At 48.9% G+C, this 20,988-nt stretch overlaps 1 protein-coding gene across 1 annotated transcript in view; it reads right to left on the bottom strand.

Moving 5' to 3' along the window:
* The window catches only part of LOC119466334 (serine/threonine-protein kinase par-1-like), an 83,960-nt gene that overhangs the window by 24,748 nt on the left and 38,224 nt on the right, over positions 1-20,988 (bottom strand). The window contains 1 exon segment of the mRNA XM_037726844.2: positions 8-128. Within this exon segment, the coding sequence (XP_037582772.1) occupies positions 8-128 (121 nt within the window).

Below are 20,988 nucleotides of genomic sequence, written 5' to 3'. Positions count from 1 at the left end.
TGCTCACCTTCGTATATGTGGATGATGTAAGGGTGCTGTATGGAGGACATGATCTGGATCTCCCTCCTGATCCGTAGAGAATCCTGTTCCGTCTCTATTTTGGACTTCTTGATGGTCTTGATCGCCACCTGCAACCAAACAAAAGAGGACCACTTGAGTCGCGCACATGGAAAGGACCCTCTGCGGGATTGGCGAGCAAAGTACGATTGCCTGCCAGGTAGCGTTAATTACAGAGTGAGCAATTCTACCAACCCAAAATTGAATTTACTCGTTCGAACGGTAATCTCCGAGCTGCGTACGAGGTCATTTACATGATCCCAACTCGACCCACTCGACTCGCCGCTTCAAGGCCGGTCCGACCCCGCCAACCCCACGACGCCAGCTCCCTCGGCCCGACAGTTAACGTGAACCCTGCGACCGAATTTCGGCCCGACAAGTCGATTCGACCCAACTGATTAGTCGGGTCTTCACGTAACGCAGCTGACGTTCACAGCCTGCGCTCCACGATAGCAGTTTCGCAAATGAATGCGACAGTAGCGTGTCGCTTCTTCTTCTTTATCCGCATCACGGTAATTACTACATGCGACAGCGTTTACACAAGGCGCATTCCACTTCGTCCGAAACAAGCTGGAACCTGCTTCCAGCAATGTGCCCGAGTGAAGAAGCACGTGGCGGTAGCCGTCTCCCTCACTCAATGCGACACGCCAGCCTGCACATGCGCCGCGCGATACGACTTACCCCGTCACGAACTATACCTCTCCTGTCGCATCGATTCGATTCGCCATCCTAGCGAATCACCGCCGTTTACATGAATGCGACGCGCTGGAATCGCGATGCGACACCGCGACACGCCACTTGTTGCATTCGTGTAAACGTCGCTACGCACTCGACGCGATAGCGTGTCGTGTCAGAAGTCGAGTTGGCAAGTACCGGGTCGACCACACTTAACATGCATTTAGCGCAAAAGCGGGTTTAGCGGACCAAATCACACCAAATCCCACCTTGCGGGAGTCCAGTGTCAACCGGCCATGACACTCTTTCGGCCCAACACGCTAGTTCCAATATGCCGCGGACGACCGAATTTCAGCACGACCGTCCTCAACTCAACCCGATTTTGTTAGGTTCACGTAAATGTAACAGAGGATGAGAGGAAGGGGCGACGGACGATGACGGTGGCCTCGACAATGCCGCCATCGCTACGTATACCATCGGCGCTCCCACACCTCTCTCATTTACCAGTGATGCCAGGAAAACCAGTGAGGCTAGCCGACGTCACCACTCCACCCGCTGTCCTTTATTTTCAATCTCAAAGTTTACATAAACCTGATCTGCTTGCCAGACGCCATTTTACCACTGAGGACGGACACCCTTTTCATAATGTTAAAGCTAGCTTTTCCGCGAGGCAGTTATACAAAGCTAATGGCGACGTATAATCCATTTTTAATTCATAGTGCCACGATCACAGTTTTCTATTGCTTTACGACGTCTAAAAACATAGAAGCAGCTCTCGCGAAGAAAGCAAGCGCAAGAGACATGCCGCATCGCGCGCAGCTAGCATTCCGTCTTCAACTGAACTCAGACCTGCGCCGCCATTAGTATAGGGCAACTGTCCAATGCAGAGACGCACACTTTCCAATTAGGAAAAGGGTCTAACGACCCAGCCTTATTGCTGGAGACAATTTTCACTGTATAGAATATAGTGTATATAGAACACACTGCAATCATGACAGCTAGATTACGCTGGCAATTCAAACTATCTTCCCCTGTACGTCCAATAAGTTCCCTATCCATATTATAGGACGGCAGCTGTTGCGGCTGTCAGTTTCCTTGTCCTTCGCAGGGACAGGGACAAATTTAACCGAAGTCTACAGTGTCAATCTGCAGCCAAATCCAGTATATACAGTGTATACCGGGTGTCACAGCGGACACTTTCAAATTTCTTTAAAGGTTGCCTGTGGCAGATAGCACAATTCTTGTTCATGAACTGGTCTACTTGAAGAGGCGGACATTACTCGCACAAAAAAGTGAAATGCACATTAGATTAATTACCAAAAATTAACTAAATAAGTTTTTTTAACTAATTACCTTATGGCCCATATTGCAAGTTACAAATTGTAGCCGTGGAGTTCGCAAGGCGGCTCCACTGGGAACGAACTCTCAGGACGACACTAATTCCCGAACTTTCCGGAGAAATGCACTGGCGTTCCAGTTACGTTTGTGCTTCAAAGCATAAAACAAAGTTTTGTTAAGAAAGTAACTGGAACGCCTCTTTAGCGTTTCATTAGATCACTGATTAAACTGTGTGATACCAGCTACGAAGTGGGAAGTCCGTTAGGATTACGACAACAAGTTGGCGGGGACCTAGCCACAAAGCGCTTCTGCTTTAAGGCGCCGATGTCGCAGTGGTCGCGCACTGTCACCGATAGATAGATAAACTTTATTACAAAGAGTTTTGTCTTGCCCCGATGGGGCATCGCTAATGGTCGGGGCCCCCAGTCCAGGGCTCCGCTGGCTCTTGCCATTTTCTCTGCTCTCTGGATCAGCTTGGGCTGGTCGTCGAGGGCCGAGCTGGACAGCAGTGCCTCCCACTGCTCCCTCGTGGTGTTCGTGTCATGGTGTTCTAGGTTGTGTAGCGTGCACTCCCACGTAATGTGTAACAGCACACTTTCGGATCGCTGCTCGCCCACAATCATTGCATGTATCCAATTCCGTTCTTCTGAGCTGCAAACCCACAAGCGACGCAGTTCTGAGACATGCCAGCTAAAAGTACGCATCTCCGGGCTCGTACAGAAGAAAGGAACATATCGCAGCGGTCCTCACATTGTAATGCACACCGCTCTATATAAGGCGCATTCCAGACTGGTTACAAACCTGCTACTCTTCCTTCTTTTTTTTTTTTCGTCTTTACACGCGCATTTGTGAAGCGTGCAGGACATGTGACAGCACACAGAAAAACGAAAGAAGGAAAGAAAAGAAAAGCAATCAAAGGAAACGAGATATCACTGACGGGCGCCGCATAAATCTTTCACCGTGTTAAAAAACCAAAACAGAGCGATGGCACGCGATGTGGACACGCATTTGTGCGGGGTCCACATAGCGACAGTCACACACGCACACAGCTCGCAGCCGCTGCTCGCCGAAAGGGTGGCCGCGGCGCGTCGCCACGCGGAAACCAAGCAGACGCCGCGAGAGACAAAGGCACGCCCTTGTGTTATCAGATCAGATAAGGGACGCGGGAGGACGCCGAAGAAAAGAAGTGCGCGCCCGACTGCGCTAATCTACACCGCGCGCGTGTCGCTGATGTCTGGCCGACAAGTCCGGCCACACACGTAGGAACAAACGAACAAAGAATACGAAGACCAAATGAGTACGCTTTGATCGCGAGTTCGTTCCCTGGAGAGAAGAGCGTCGTAGAATTAGACGGAGAGATACGCAGACATTGTTTAAAAAAAATTATGGGGTTTTACGTGCCAAGAAACCACGATCTGATTTATTATGATGCACGCCGTAGTGGGGGACTCCGGGATAATTTGGACCACCTGGGGTTCTTTAACGTGCACCTAAGTCTAAGTACACGGGTGTTTTTTTTTTTTTTTTCGCATTTCGCACTCCATCGAAATGCGGCCGCCGTGGCTATAGGATTTGATCCCTCGACCTCGTGCTTGGAAGCCCAACGTCATAGCCACTAAGCAACCACGGCGGGTATATACAAACTTTATTCGAGCGCTTGTGTAAGTAAAAGGCAATAAAGGCCCAGCATCAAACTTTCTCTGAGCCATTGTTTTTGGGAACTTGGTTTTGTACTCCTCCGTCGTTCGTGGTCTGCCTATTATAACTGCATCAGCGCTGGTAGCGATGCCATCCTGCGAGGTTCTTTTTTTTTTCTACCACAAAGCCATAGAAATGTATTTGTGTTGCTGTAGTTGTTATAGAGAAGGGGGAACAAACAAAAAAGAAATCCAGTTGCAGCCACCGACGCCTTTGCACTACGAGGTCGCTGCAATTTAGCTCTGTGCGCGCTATAGCCTACGTCACAAACAAGACCACTGATTCACAGGAAGGAGACCAATTGAGTGGATTGGTTCACGTTCAACAAGATAAACCTCAAATCGAAGCTAAGGTTTTGATAACGAGGCCGATCTTCGTGCAAGCAACAACTGTTTGTCGTCGTCCGAACAAGAAAGAAAGAAAGGATCGTTGTTCGCGCAGGCTATCATTATTTTCACGATGTTGATTGATTGCTCTAGCAATGAGCGCGCGGCTGTTCACAAAAAAGAAAAAAAAAGAAGAGTTCCATTTCAAGAAATGACAATTCGAATCTTTCGAGGCACGTACGACAACGACACAATGACACTAAGGTGATACAACACCATCAACAGTGCACTAAGTACATGGCAATCATCGAAGCATTAAATGGAGAATACTGTCATACATCCGCATGTGGAATGAAGCTACAAAGAAAGACTATACGGGTTTTCCGAAAACAACAATTTTCATTTTCACGAATCTTCCATTTTGCGGGTTTTCGCATAACTGCTTCACCATATATAGAGCGGGCATTATCACCCCCCCCCCCCCCCCCCCCGAAATGTTATGCACACATCACGCAGAACTAATCCCATTGTTTGGACATCAAGTTCTCAGTTGAAAGCGCTAGCTTCCAGGGCATGCATACTCAGATTCAATGGCGTTTGTCGCAGAATCACGGTTACCGCGCCTCGGGTGCATAACATAGACGCCGTTTACATGTAGCGCATTAACTCTCCCGAGGCGAGTCGACGCACGTGCGTGAGTCGACTCGCGCCCGTAAATCTACCCTCGCCTGGCGCATTAATGCGATGCGCCTTTCTAGCGCATTACCGCTGTTTACAATGAATGCGCTAGAAATGCGATGCGATGCGCACTGTCGCATTCATGTAAACAACGGCATAGTCTATACTAACAGCTTTGTCGCAAACAGGTCGCCGTTTGTTTGCAATACACGCCGGATTTTGGCTCTTCTTCGTAAACGGCTCCCGAACGCGCAAACGGATGGTTCCGGCGTGAAGCGCGCTATTGAGTTGGCCAAGGAGCTGGGATGAAGCCAGGTATATAACAGCGGTCTCGCTATATGCTGCCCCACCGGGGTTACTAAATAAACCTTGCTAACTTGTTCGCGATTTTTTTTTTTTTTTTTTGCTTCTGCATTGTCCTCACTCCGTGCCCTGCTGGGCCTCTTCGGCATGCTTGCTAACGATGCTCGCCTCCGTGTGCCTCGCAAACAACTTTTGCTGATGTCACTGCTCGTGCACATCTGAGTCGTACCGGTCTTTAAACTCGCCAAAACACGAATTACGTCGTTATAGAGATATATTTAAAAAATAAAAAATAAACTAAACAAAGCTTTCAATTAAGGGGTCTTACGTGCCGAAACCAGCACAATCTGATTACGATCGGCACGCCGTAAAGTTTTTAAAGGTAAATTATGGGGTTTTACGTACGTGCCAAAACACGATCTGATTATGAGGCACGAAGTAGTGGGAAACTCCGGATTGATTTGGACCACCTGGGGTTCTTTAACGTGCACCTAAATCTAAGTACACGGGTGTTTTCGCATTTCACCCCCATCCAAACGCGGTCACTGTGGCCGGGATTCGATCCCGCGACCTCGTACTTAGCAGCGCGACGCCATAGTCACTAAGCCACCACGGCCGGGTTATTATATATCTAGAAAAATGGTTAATTGCAAGCTTCATAAGAAAGGTGGTGATCGTATACTGCGACAAGGCGCAGGCTGACGGCGAAGCGCATACGTCCGAAATGACCAAGAGCTTATCGCTATCCCGTAGAAAAACTTGGAGGACGCTTAAGCTTCGCCTTTAAGAGTGGAACGCGATAGCATTCAGAGATCTCTGAATGCTTCTCACGTGCTTACCGGCAACTGCAGCTTATATAACCGTAATGTTTACCTGCAAACGCTGGCGGCGAACGCTATTTCACGAAGGCGAGCTTTCTGGTTCTTTTTTTTTTCTTTCCCACGCACGGCGCGGGAGCCGCCGCTGCCGCGGATGCACGGAGGCGAGCGCCATCTGGATGGTGTACGTTGCAAGGAACCGAGCGAGGGGCGCGCCGCTCCCAGACAGGCCTCAAACGGCAGCCGGAAAAGGGGTTCGTGCTTGAGTTTCCGCCTAACAGAATTCTGTTTTCTCGTATATTCAAATTACTATCCGACGCTATCGTGTCAGTAGGTTGTGTGTAAGTCGCACTTTGCGAGTTTTCTGACGCATTTTACTTTGAGAAATGCAATTAGTTCAGTAACGTCTATGCGCCACGCCTGCGTGGTTCGGGATGACTTTTCTCTAACGGACAACGTCGCCGACGCTGACGCCGACACCGGATTTTCTGCGACACGGGCCCTTAACGCTGTCGCGTTAAAAGTGTACAATAAGTGCATTCTAATCAGGATTAACGTATTCCGCAGAAACTCGGAGGTTGACAGAGAAGCTATAAAGACCGTGCAGTGAGCGAAGGGACGTAGAATGATAGGCGTGTATGACGTCCATAGACAGAAAGACGGTGGTACAGATTACGGAGCAGATTATCGGCTGCAGCCGGTAATCGAGTTGAGACTGAGGGGAAGTAATGCCGTCGACCAGGCCACGGTAACGCGTAGGGCGGATAACTGATGGCCTATGGAGCGACAGAATGATCTGTCAAGAGAAGTGGCAGTCGAGGTCGGCAGAGAACCACAGACAGCGCGCGATGGAATTAAAGAACCTGCACGTACAGGATGGGGTCAGCCTGACGCAAGACAGGGGTAATTGGAGATCGTTGGGAGAGGCCTTCGTCCTGCAGTGGACATTAAGTAAGCCCACTGACGGTCTATATATAAAGGGTCGTCAGTCACAACTTCTTCCGCGCTCACCCAGCTCTTGCGACTCTGAAATCGGTGACAAACATTATCTAATTTCCGTGTCACCGTTATACGCACGCTCAAGGGAAAAAGAGCAGTCTTTCAAGAGCAACCTCGTGTCACGAAGCAGGGGTGAGTGCAGGGTGGGGATGGGGGAGAGGATTATAGCGCACCCAGATGCCGCCGCCGTTGGGGGGGGGGGCTGCTCAAAGTCGGCCAACCTCAATCCGGGGCCGCAGGCCTGCCTTCGCCAGGGTACTGATGCCGGGCCGGCCTCCCCGAAGAGACAGAGACAGGCACTCTTGGCCGGCCGGCAAGAGTGCGGCTCGCTCTGCGTGCCGCCGACTCGAAAATAGAACCACCGGGCGCGACCCCCCTCCCTAGAATGCGAGCCGCGGGCCGGCGACAGCTTCTTTGCCGCGGGCGACGGAGCAGCTAAGAAAGCACGGCACCACGCCACACACACACACACGGTTCCTCTTTACGCAAGCACCACCCCGACACTGCTGCACCAACCAGACCGACCGGCGGCGGGTGTCTGTGTGTATGTTTACACGCTGCCCCCCCCCCCTCCCCCCTTCCTTCCGATATACCCCTTTGCGACTCCCGTGTTTTCCGACGCGGCACACACACTATCTCTCTCCTCGTCGGCTGCTGGCAGTGCAGTTAAGCTTTCGCAAACCTCCGTGCATCTCTCACATCCTCCTCCTCTACTCCAACCGAGTCCCTCATCTGCCATCCTCGTGGCAGACGTGCGGGGACCGTCCAAACTTCTCCCGGTCCCAACTCCCGGCGCCGGTTGCGAAAGCGGCGGCAATCAAACGCACGCAGATACCGCGGGGCCACACGTACACGTCCTTTTCCCTGGCCCTAATCTTCGCCGCGGCGCACGCCACCGTCAACCCCGGCAGCAGCATTAGCGCCTCTTCTTACCGCACCTTTCGCAAAATCTCGGCGAACTTCACGCGGGGCCCGGACACACGCATCTTTCGCGAGCCGCGCGCGCGGCGTGTCGAAAGCGCGACGCGTGCGACCGCTTTCTCGCCAGAAAGGCGGCGCGGTTTTTTGGCTCGGTCGTGGCGAGTTCGCGGCTGGCGTTGGCGCGACTTCGCAGTGCGCCCTTCTCGACCCTATACAGCCTTTCTCTCTTCTCAACTGCGTCGCATCGAACGGTAATACTCTCTCCGTGCGCTCCGCTTTCTTTCGCGTCAAGTGTACACGCGCTACTATAGCTTACGTATGCACGCAGACACGCCGCGCATAATATATGTCGTACTATATGTCGCAAAAATAGTGCGTATAATCGCGAGTAGGTCAGACGTGTGCAGGTATACAGTCAACCAAAAAATATTACGGACCATGAAATCATAGAAAAAAAGCTGAATATCTCCACACCCTCACAACGCAGCCTGGTATTCGCATTTCGGGCCTCGACTAGAATGTGCTAACAACATTGTCGTATACTTACAGTTTTACTGGCTACTGCTACCAGGTCGGGAATTGAACGTTTTCTGAGATCCCGTGGTCCGTAAACTTTTGTAGTTGACTGTACAGCGTAGTACGTGGTAGCGTATTACGTAGCAGCGTAGTACGTAGGTCGGACGCGCGCAGGTATACGTAATGCGTAGTAGCGTATTACGTAGCAGGTGGTGCTCATAGTCTAAGAGCTGCAGTGCAGGTGTCAAGCGGAAGATCGCTGGTGAAGAAGCTTCGGACCAGCAGTTGCGCGCGCCCAAACCTATTAACGAGAGGCAACGCATTGCTAAGCACGCGCCTGACTTTCTATATCCACGTAGCAGGGTAACTATAATAGGCGTTGCAACCACAGGCGCGCGTAAGCAGCAAATCCCCAGCCAGAACGCTATAGCGCGGTACGCCGCGTGTGACAGGTTAAAAGGCCGATCATATATAGGAGGCCGCTGTCGTGCTGCGTCAAAAGAGAGGACAGACTTTTGAGCTAGTTGGACTCGCGTTGGAAACACGGCGCTCAAGCGACGCGGTCGAAGAAGCCCGGAGCCATTGCGCAACTCGGAGTTGAGGGCAGTGCGCACTCCGAATGTCTCTATCTGCGGCCCGCGTCGCTTGCGAGCTAAGTTTCCAGCGTCGAAGAAGAGGTATTCGCTTTCTCCTCACCCAGAGGGGGAGGGAGACACCTCCGCACACTAATGTTCGCCACACGTATGGGGAAGGAATGACGCGTTGTTTGTAAGACTGCCGTTTGCACGAGCTTGGTCGCACCGAACGGTGTTCAGCTAAGCGGACGACATACTGCCTATTATTGAGCAATGAGCAGCCCTAAATCACATAGCCCTGACTTGAATTCACAGAGGTGCCCGCCTAAACTATAGTGCGCGCGCGCGCACGCGCATCGTGTTGCCTGAGACTCTTTCGAGTAGCTTTTGATGGATCGAAAGGTTGGCTTTGGTTACGTATTATGCTGTCTACAAACGTATAGTAATGCGTCATGCGCTCAGTTCGAACATAAAAAAAGTAAATAACTTTTTTTTTAATATAAACCCTTCGTTGAAGTTGACTTCGCCGCAACACGAGCAACTGTGAGGAGAAGCCCGCTTCACTCGTTCCCTTCGTTCAACTGACGACAGCGTGCACTGCGCAAGTGCAGTGTTGCCTTCTACTGCGACAGCAGTTAGAAGCTCGAAACGCTCGATTGCAAGCTGGAAAAGCTCGATTTGTAACAAACAACGCAACCGCTTCACAGTGGCACCAATACAAACACTGTATAGCAGTGCTTAGGGGGGAAATGTTATACAAAACACGCCGTTATGTAAACGAAGGAAAAACAATCGGCCACAATAGTTTACAGTTTACGTGACACTACATTTGCGAAAAAGCCAAATTCTTATGAAGCAATTCAAAGTTTCGATCTGTAGTACCCTTTGCGACCTTACAAGGCAGTCCAACAAATTAGAAGCGTCACATTTTAACAGAGCAGAAGCCGCGCAGCCCGTGTCCCTTAAAAATTTGTGGCCGACTGTACGTCCAACGTTCAAGAACATGAAAATGCATGCAAGCCAAACTGAGAGAACCAAAGCGCAAAACTGAGAGAACCTTAATCCACTTTAATGCACCCTAATTCACCTTAAGCAACCGTAATTCACCTTAATCCTCCTTGTCCACCTTAATCAACCTTAACCCTCCTTCATCCCCCTTAATGCACCCTAATACACCTTAATCAACGCTAATCCTCCTTAATCCACCTCAATCAGACTTAATCCACCCTAATCGACCTTAATCTTTCGTCATCCCCTTAATTGGTGGATTGGTGGGTAGACTACCTCCGCCGCGGGTCGGCCCAGCCTTGTACGACCTTCGGGATCGGCCTACTGTTTTCTCTGTCGACACGACTTTTTTTTCTGCACACCCTGTCGACGCACACATTTTTGGTCAGAATCCAGCCATATATAGCTTCGCTGTAATAACCAAAGAAGGAGGAACCTCTAGACACGCCAGAGACTGAAGCACGGTTAGCTCGCGCTACACGTCGAAGCTTAGTGAACAAAAAGAGAAGCTATATTATAAAAAAATAAAATCCACCTTAATCGGCCTTAATCTACTTTAATCCACTTTATTCCACCTTAATACAATTTTGGGAGTGGGCCAGGTCGATCTTTTGGGCGTGGGCCCCGCGTCCGGCCGACGCCGTGGCTGTTCACAGTGGCGATTTCGCAGTGCGAGCCGCAGCAGCTCCATGCAGCGCCGCGAAATTGTGACATCATCACTCGGTCACGTGAGTTTTCCTCGCCATCCGACGTTAACGCCGGGTACGCCGAATTTTTCGCTTCATGGGGCGTATAAGGCTTTCGCCTGAATAATAACGTATAGGCAGGGAGCGCTGCAGGAGAGGAAGGAGGACGTACTACACGCGTTGTCGTGATTGAGTCGGCGTGCGCCGAGAGCAGACGATTTCGCCGTTGCTTCTGCTACCTAGTACTTCTGCTGCAGCAGACGATTTCCAACGCGCCCGTCCGTGTCACGGCCGGGTCTGCGTGCGGGTCAGCGGTCTCACGCGCTTTATACACGGTCAGGCCAGCATGTCCAAGGGCAGCTGCCGCGGCTCGGACGTTGCGATATGCGCGGCATTCTCAAACATCACGCACCGCGGACACAGACTGCGTGCCGGCAAGAGAGAGAGAGACATTCTGCAGGAAAATGATGCCGAAAAAATCGCTGAACGCGAGTGGCGTTTGCCGCGGTTGCGTTTGTACTGCAGACGATCGTCCACGCAGATTTTTTTTCTTCTTTTTTCTCATATTATATATAGAATGCGAACCGTTCTTGGCCTCTTCTATAGCGACCTTGCGGTAGGTAATGTATCTATCTCTCTTTCGTGACTTTTAGTGAACCGTCGGGATCGGCCCCGACATGCTGCCTTCGATGTCAGTGCCGTGCGGCAATGCGGGACCTGGGTGCTAACTATAGTGGACATGTCCATTTCGTCTGCTGCTGAAATGCTGATTGGCTGTGGCGCCTGGCTTAGGGAGCCTATATGCAAGCGCTGGTTTCCATGTAGGCTCCCTAGTCTGGCTCCTCTTGAAGCGCCCCCCCCCCCCCCCCCCATCCCAGCCAATCAGAACTTCAACAGCAGACGAAATGGACATGTCCACTAGGTGGACTCTTACAGAATACCTCCCCAGATGGGATTGTACAAGTCGTTGTACAGCAGCCAGTTCACAGGGCGAATCATATAGTATATGTAGGTAACACAAGACACTAATGTTTATTTGCCGGAGTAAAATAAATCGGCTGAGTGCATAGATTTTAAATTCGGTTCTGTTACCTCGGGATGCAGCGCGTCGCGCAAGATGTTATAACGGACGTTTGAAATTTGTAAGATACGTATATCGCACTTTAGACAGACACGTGTACTCGCTGTCGCGTATCACTGAATCATCTACGGAACGCTAGATTTCGCAAATGAACGTCGCAAAATCTAGTTACAACAATGGTCACAACAATAAACGTTATCTCCGCTGTGCCTATAGACAAGGTTAAAACGTAGCGTGCCATCGTGCACACGTAGAGTTCAGCGCTATCGCCTTAACAGACACACATCGTGATCTTGCGCCACTTATGCAGATTGTGTACTGAAATTCTTCGCGCGTTACACATTCTCACACTGCGTAGTGACTGCACACACACACACACACACACACACACACACACACACACACACACACACACACACATATATATATATATATATATATATATATATATATATATATATATATATATTCGATGACATAGTAAAAGCAGCGGAAGAATTCTATACTGACCTGTACAGTGCCCAAAACAGCGAAGCTACTTTCATTCAAAATAGTGATGAACCGGATACAGAGGCTCCTTCTGTAACTAGCGCTGAAATTAGAAGGGCCTTGAATGACATTACCAGGGGAAAAGCTGCTGGAGAAGATGGAATAACAGTATATTTAATCAAAAATGAATGAGATATCATGCTTGAAAAACTTGCGGCCCTTTATACGCAATGCCTCACAGCTTCATGTGTACCAGAGAGCTGGAAGAACGCCAACATTATACTAATCCATAAGAAGGGAGACGTTAAAGAACTGAAGAATTATAGACCCATTAGCTTGCTTTCAGTATTGTATAAAATATTCACCAAGATAACTTCCAATAGAATCAGGGCAACACTTGACTTCAGCCAACCAAGAGAACAGGCTGGCTTCAGGAAGGGATATTCTACGATGGATCATATCCATGTCATAAATGAGGTAATAGAGAAATCTGCGGAGTACAATCAACCTCTCTACATGGCTTTCATAGATCATGAAAAGGCATTTGATTCAGTAGAGATACCAGCAGTCATAGAGGCATTGCGTAATCAAGGAGTAAAGGAGGCATACGTGAATATCTTAGCAAACATCTACAAGGATTCCACAGCTACCTTGGTTCTCCACAAGAAAAGTAGAAAGTTACCTATCAAGAAAGGGGTCCAGGCAAGGAGACACAATCTCTCCAATGCTATTCACTGCATGCTTAGAAGTATTCAAGCTCTTAGACTGGGAAGGCTTAGGAGTGAGGATCAACGGCGAATATCTGAGCAACCTTCGGTTTGCAGATGACATTGTCCTATTCAGCAACAATGGAGACGAATTACAACAAATGATTGAGGACCTTAATCGAGAAAGTGTTAGAATTGGGTTGAAGATGAATATGCAGAAGACAAAGATAATGTTCAATAGCCTGGCAAGGGAACAAGAATTCAGGATCGCCAGTCAGCCTCTAGAGTCTGTAAAGGAGTACGTTTATCTAGGTCAATTACTCACAGGGGACCCTGATCACGAGAAAGAAATTTACAGAAGAATAAAATTGGGTTGGAGTGCATACGCCAGGCCTTACCAAATCCTGACTGGGAGCTTACCACTGTCGTTGAAAAGAAAAGTGTACAATCATTGCATTCTACCGGTGCTAACATATGGGGCAGAAACTTGGAGGTTAACAAAGAAGCTCGAGAACAAGTTAAGGACCGCACAAAGAGCGATGGAACGAAAAATCTTAGGACTAACGTTAAGAGACAAGAAGAGATCGGTGTGGATCAGAGAACAAACGGGGATTAAGCGGAAGAAATGGAGCTGGGCAGGCCATGTAATGCGTAGGATGGATAACCGGTGGACCATTAGGGTTACAGAATGGATACCAAGGGAAGCGCAGTCGAGGTTGGCAGAAAACCAGGTGGGATGATGAAGTTAGGAACTTTGCAGGCGCAAGTTGGAATACGCTAGCGCAAGACAGGGGTAATTGGAGATCGCAGGGAGAGGCCTTCGTCCTGCAGTGGACATAAAATATAGGCTGATGATGATGATGATTATGATGATGATTATGATGATTATATATACTTACATTAGGTTCTCTACGCACAAGAACGGCGCGATTACGGGGGAAAACAGCATAGAATTACTAACGTCCAGCTGACGTCACAACGTGGAGGATTCGACGCGAAAGTAGAAAATATGAGTAGTTCCATGGAAAAACACGTCAACTAAAACATAAGAACTTGCGCGTAAGTTATACAATGAACACTTTTCTCTTTTACAAAGCTAGCTTTCCGGCGAGAAAGTGTGTTTGTGAAACAACGCTTTTTAACTGCGCAGCAGAAGTGGTGCCTGCTCGAGGTCTTATACCGTTTTTTGTTCTTATTTCTTTTTTTAACCGTGAACAGAACTTTAAAAAATCACCAGTGGCATATTACACATACGTTTTCATTTCCATTAATTTATCATTTTCTTTAATTCAATGTGTGTGTAAGTAATTTCCCCTATGTTGTTCTTGGTGTCAATGTTTGTTGGCTTCTTATCATATATATCTACTCATTGAGCTGGATTACTAGAGGAGGCGGACCTTGTTATACACTGTAAATAAAAACGCATAATTGACTAACAAATTTTCCCAAACAACTTTTAACGGAATTCTTTGGCGCACTTACTATCGCAATTTACGATCTGAAGCCACCAATTTCACAAGGCACACACACACTTGGAACGAATTTCGATACCAGCACCAGTTTTGAAATTAGCGCTGTCAAACTTTCGTCAAGAATGCACTGTTGTTCTGCTTTCTTTCTTGTTTTTTTTTTTCGCAAACTTTGGCAACGCATATCTCGAAACTGGTATTATCGACAGAATTAGTTCTAAATGAATATGAATTTCGCAGTCACCGGCTACAATTCGTAAAATGTAATATGTGCTGAAATAATTAGTTTAAAAGTTAATTCACCAAAATTAGTCAGATATTCATTTGGATGTTTAGTACACATAATAATCGCGTCTAAGAGTAATACAGCTCAATAGCCGAATTGTGAGACACGACATGGGTGATTTTTGGCACATATGAGTGATGCCACGGGCTGTAAAGTAATTAGTTTAATATTTCATTAGCGAAACCTTTTTAATTAGTGAAATATTAGCGAATATTGTCCGCCTCTAAAAGTTATCTAGCTCGGGAAGTATAATTGTACTACATGCTACAGGTAATTAAAAAAAAACTTTGCTAACGCTAAGATAAAAGGGGGGATACATTTGCAGGCTGCGACAATTTGCATCTGCCTTCGTTACCCGCTAAATTTGGCGGGCTGCTCCAGAGGGCGAAAGCGGCAGTCGTTTGGTACCTGTGAATGTTATAAACACAAGAAAGGGGATCTCGAAAACACACGCTCTCTCAACCCATCCCGTGTTCGCTCCCTTCCACGTCACCTTACTATGGAAGGGGAGTTACGTCGTGCTTCCTCCATGCCAAGTGGGCTCCTTACATCGGCAGTCACGTGTACTTTGAACTTGCCGGGCTTCCCACTGGATTGTAACAAGTCCAAACGACGGACCGACCTCTTCCAGAGATGGAGGGGGACAGAGTTTGCCACTTAATACGGACTGTCTGCCACTTATTATAGGACTTGTCTAGCCATAGATACAAGCGGAACGCTCCTGTTTCCTCCTGCAAACCGGCCGCGATACACAAGTCACGCTTTGATCGCTGGACACACGACAACAGAACAGACACGACAAACCACTGCTCGAATTCACACGCAGGCCATACAGCGCACAGACAACACACATCAGACATTATGCTTTACGGCAAGCCTTCGTCGAAGAATAAGTATCGAAGACTTCAGTTCCCTCTCTGGCCGTCGCAAACGACAACAAAAAAGAAGAAAAAAAAGAAGACAGAGGGATCAAAATCAACTATGAATGACGACGGGCGCAGAATAAACAAAGACGGGACACGAATATAGGACCAAGCGAAGCAGCTAACTGGACGGCAGCGCAGAACTCGTTTCAACGCTGAGAAGGCGGCGCTGTGGAAAAAGACAAGGTGGCAGGGTGGGTGGTTGGAGATAGGACGTAAAAATAAGAGAGGGGAGGGGGGGGGAGGGGGGTTCCGCGGAGAATTGCGGAGGCATCAGAAAGTCTCGCAGCCGTGACGTATTCGCTGCAGCAGCAAACGAGGAACGCCAGGCTCGGACCGGTGCGTAGACGCGCGCAAAGGGGGGCTCTGCCGGTCAGTTGCGTGAGCGCGCACATATCCCGTATGCACTCGCGTGGTAGCCGCGCTGCACTTGAGGGCTACGCCAAGTATGACTCCGAACGGAAACGTCTAGAAGGGAGCGAATTTTTGATACGCTGCCCGTGTGTACCGAATCTTAAGCTTAAACTTCCAAGACGGAAACGCGCCCTCTTCCTGTGAAAAGAGTAACCAACTCTGAGCACGCCGTGTGTACTTTTGTAAGCCATGTATCCGTGTAACATCAGTGTGTTCTACGCGTTCTATACTAATTGGTGTGACCAACGTTCGGCAACAAAATGTGCAGAAAACTTAAGTTAAACATACACTACGGTAAGCACTACAGTAGTTGAGACTGGAAGGTGTGCTTGTTTCCTCGGCGTTAACTTAATCTCAAAGAAAAATAAAAAGATGACCTTCCGTTTCTTGAATTTCGCGCACAGCACGTGACCTCGGTGCCGACGACCGTATCGATGACATTGGGCCTCTTCGATTATTCGTCTCTGACAGTCCCGGACTGTCCGAGAAGCTGCACACGCAACGCTCATTGGCTGAAAGCACTGCTTCGGGCAGTCCGGGACTGTCAGGGACGGATAATAGAAGAGGCCCATTTACACCCACTTATCTTTGGATGTTTTATTATTTTGCGCAGGACTTGGAACGCGACGTAAGTCCTGAACAACTAACTATAGCCTAAATAAGACTCTACGTAAACCTTCACCGCTGCGAGCTGGCGAGGGAATTTTGGCTGGCTCACAAAGCCCGCGCTTTGTGAGCGCGGGCTTTGTGACCACACATAATGATGCGCGACCACACATAATGATGCGCTAACTTGTTTTATTTACATTAAAAGGACTGGAGTTACTTGGGTTTTCCGGAACGGGTGTGCATAATCTATCCATAACACTAAAAAATTAAATTATGGGGTTTTACGTGCCAAAACCAGTTCTGATTATGAGGCACGCCGTAGTGGGGTACTCCGGAAATTTGGACCACCTGGGGTTCTTTAACGTGCACTTATAAATCTCAGTACACGGGCGTTTTCGCATTTCGTCCCCATCGAAATGCGGCCGCCGTGGCCGCGATTTCATCCCGCGACCTCGTGCTCAGCAGCCCAACACCATAGCCACTGAGCAACCACGGCGGGTTATCCATAACACCAAGCTTAACGTATTTGTATCCATTTATTGGGAGAAAAAAAAAGCAACGCTTCGCTTTCTTTCTTCCCTCGCAAATGCAGTATCAGTATGAAACTCCCCTTCTGCGACATAACTTTATAAGCCAAGTACTTTTCCTAAGTTGTGTGTGTGTGTGTGTGTAATCGTGTAATTTTAGTAACGTTTGCCTGACCCTTTGATTTTCGTTGTTTCTGTATTTTTGCTGTTTTCGTTGTTGTTTATATTGAGTGCCTGTCCTGCAAGGACCTAATTTTGGTCTGCAGTATATCATAAATACATAAATAAATAAATAAAAGTAAATAAAAAAGACATCGGTAGGTATAGGTTGGATTTCGCGTCGACAGACACGCTATATACCTTTTGCGACTACATCTTCTCTTAGTGAAGCAACAAAGAGAGACAGAGGGAGAGAGAGAATCACTTCTGCAGGGTCCAATTCGCAAAGGTTTTCGTAAGAGATGTGAGGCAATGGGCTGCCTGCCGCCTTCGCTAATGATATATGTCCAACACGACGACGACTGACTGGCACCCAGTCTTACGAACAGCTAGTATTTTTTTTTTTCTTTGTTGAATACGCGTCCGGTTTTTTTTTTTTTTTTTTTTTTTTTTTACCTGCGCAACAGTCGGCACGCACCTCCACTATTTTTTGAGCAAGATAACAGGAAACAGTAGCAGGTGCCGTTATTAGGCGAATCCGTACGGCAACTACACGCTCGAAATTCGGCGGTATACGCAGGGAAGTGAGTATCCACGTGTGCGTTCGTGGTGCGGAGGAGAGTGCGCGGAAGCGACGGTTGCGCCCCCACTTAAATGACGCAGCGAAGCATGACCTGCGCGCGGGCGAGCATTGTGTGTAGACCGCCGCGCCGCCACTGCCGAAAGCTTCGAGCGCATGTCCGGCCCGGACGACGCGCCACGGCGGAGGACACGCCGAGTCACCGCCCCGTAATGCGCCCCCCCCCCTCAACACCCCCCCCCCCACACACACACACTCAGTGTTTGTAATCAACGACGTGGTGGAGGAGTGGAGAACAAAAGAGGGATGGGGGCGGCACACATGGCCTTCGGTAGGACGACCGTGTCCGCCACTAGTCTCCGAGGGTAGGCCTGTATCTACAGTATCATTAGTTAAGAGCAGAAAGGAAGACTGGACGACAAGAAGCACAGACGAGCGCTTACTTCCAACCGAGTTTAACGCTGAAAACCGATGGTTCTTTTATACACGTTGCTAGAAAGCAGTATTACAGGATAAGTAAGTATTGCAAGATGGAAGTAAGCGCTTGTCTGCCTTTCTTGTCGTCCAGTCTTCGTTGGCGCTTTTAAATTTATTAGACTGTGGAAAAATACCAAATAGCCCAAACTTCCACCCCTCTGTATGTACAACCACGAAGTAATAGCCGCTGCCGTGCAACTCAACAGTGGCTCAGTGAAGAGCTTCAAGAAGCAGTATTAGTCTATCGGTGCAGAGATAAAAGGATGACGCGTATACAGGAGGAGGAAGACAAAGAACCACCAACTTGTTGCTCGTAAGTGTCCGCAAGGTTACGCTGCTATAGATTATGACCGACTGTAGTAGTTTGTAACTTTTTCTTATCAAAATTCTGTCAGGTCCTGATGTTACGCAATGTCCATTCTTGATATCCGTGTTTTTATTGTATTTATTTATTTTTCTGGCTGTGGGTACTTCACCTCCCGGGACCAACCCCCCTCGTGGGTAGGAGTCATGATTTGAGACGACGACGACAACGACCGATTCTTTATTAATCCACAGTGGCTATAGCCACAGCGTTAAACGAAAACATCAGCGGCAACAGCAACCACGACTATATACGACTATCACGAAAGCTTGCCTCTTGAATTGATCCCGTTTTGACACCGCAGCCTCCCTGCACGCCGCCGGACTTTCGTTTTTCCGTCTGCGGATGCATCGAATCCTCGTATTCGTACCACCTGATTCATGGGCCAACTGTGAGGGTGAGGGTGTCTTCCCACTGCCACGAGAAGCCCGTACCATGCATCCACTAAAACCTTCTTTTCTAGCGCCAACCACGGTTTTCAACGCCCTGAACACCGGTCCGTATAACTTCAATAAAAAATAAATAGCGCGGTTCAAGGTCTCGGAACAGCACAGTAGGTTATGAGGGGTACCGTAGTGAAGGGCTCCAGATTAAGTTTGAACGTCTGGGGGCTCTTTAAACGCGGCGCCCAAACTAAGCAAACGGGCATTCTGAATTGCATTTCGCCGCCATCGAAATGCACCGCAGTCCTTCCCGCAATAATGCGCGCGCACCCCGACCATCATTTAACGAATAATTAATAAGTTCCAGGGTTTCACGTGCCAAAACCACGATCTGAATATGATGCACGTCGTACAATGAGGGCCTGCGGAATAATTTTCACCACCCGGGGTTCTTTCACGCGCACCCATGCAATGCACAGCCACACGAGCGTTTTCGAATTGCGCCCCCATACCGGAACGCGGCAACCGCGTCTGGGATCGAGCCAGCCACCTCGAGTTCAGCAGCGCGACGCCACATCCACCGCGCTATGCCGTGGCAGGTGCATATAACTATATAAACTCGTTGCAAGGTGTATGCGTACGCATCATAACAAAGAAAACACGTGTATGCGTTAGCGATCCTTCCGTAGTCATCATCAGCCTATATTTATGTCCACCGCAGGACGAAGATCTCTCCCTCTCCAATATTCCCTCCCCTGCCAGTCATCTTGCACCCCTTCCGCACCAAAGAGCTGTGGGAGGATGCCCTCCGCGACGGGCCTCCCGAGGTCCGCCGGGCCCTAGTTCAACGGGCCCGTGCTGTCGCTGATATCGTTCTAGGGACCCCGGACTAGGGGTCCCTCCCACACTCTTACTGCCTTTTCTTTTTGCAATAAAATGTTTACTCTCTCTCTCCCTCTCCAATTACCCTTGTCTTGCGCTAGCTGATTCGAGCTTGCGCCTGCAAATTTCCCAACTTCATCGCCCCACCTAGTTTCCTGCCGTCCTCGACTGCGCTTCCCTTCTCGTGGTATCCATTCTGTAACTCTAATGGTCCACCGGTTATCCATCCTATACGTATTACATGCGCAGGATGTGTGCCTTACATGTGCCTTCCGTAATATATAGTTGCCGATTGTGAGGTGCAATTTCTGGGCGCAAGATTGTGACGGAAGCGTTTTGGATGGCCTCTAGCTGAGCATGACGACGTCTTTTAACGCGATAGCGTTAAGGGTCCCGTGTCGCAGGAAATGCGGCGTCGGCGTGGATGCCGGCGTCCGCGGCGAAGAAAATCATCCCCAACCACTCCGACCGCGCAGGCCCTCCACGTGGTGCAGGGTTTTGGTGAACAAGCATTGAATTTCTCACAGTGAAATCCGTCAGAAAAATGGTAAAGTAGGACGTACTTAACCATAACCTACAGACATGGTGGCGTCGGATTGTAATTTGAATGTACGAGAAAACATAATTCTGTTACGAGGAAACTCAAACACAAACCCCTTTACCAGAATTTCTACCATACCAACACGGCGCGCTCGGGTACTTGCGAAAATGCTATCCAGATGGCGCTCGCATCCTCGGCAGGTGAAATTGGGACTTCGCCTGCCTAATGCGTTTTGGACACACGCGCGCGTCGGGGCAATCGCAAACAATTAATAAAATAAAAAAGTGCTCGGGCCTTCACATTTTAATAAAAGACGACTTGTATTGCCCCTGGAAAAACGTCTTTCCAGCAATGCATTTCTGTTTAAATGTGAAGCCGACTTTAAGGGGAACGGTGTAAACTTGGTCTTTGTAAGCTGGCTTCCCCACGTTCTGTGTTGCAGTGAAGCCCACTGAAACAAAAATGCGATGCGAACGGGGCCCGATAACGCTATCGCGTT

This window comes from Dermacentor silvarum, chromosome 10 (assembly GCF_013339745.2).
Source record: "Dermacentor silvarum isolate Dsil-2018 chromosome 10, BIME_Dsil_1.4, whole genome shotgun sequence".
Classification (NCBI taxonomy): Eukaryota; Metazoa; Arthropoda; class Arachnida; order Ixodida; family Ixodidae; genus Dermacentor; species Dermacentor silvarum.
This window is presented reverse-complemented; position numbering and strand designations above follow the sequence as displayed.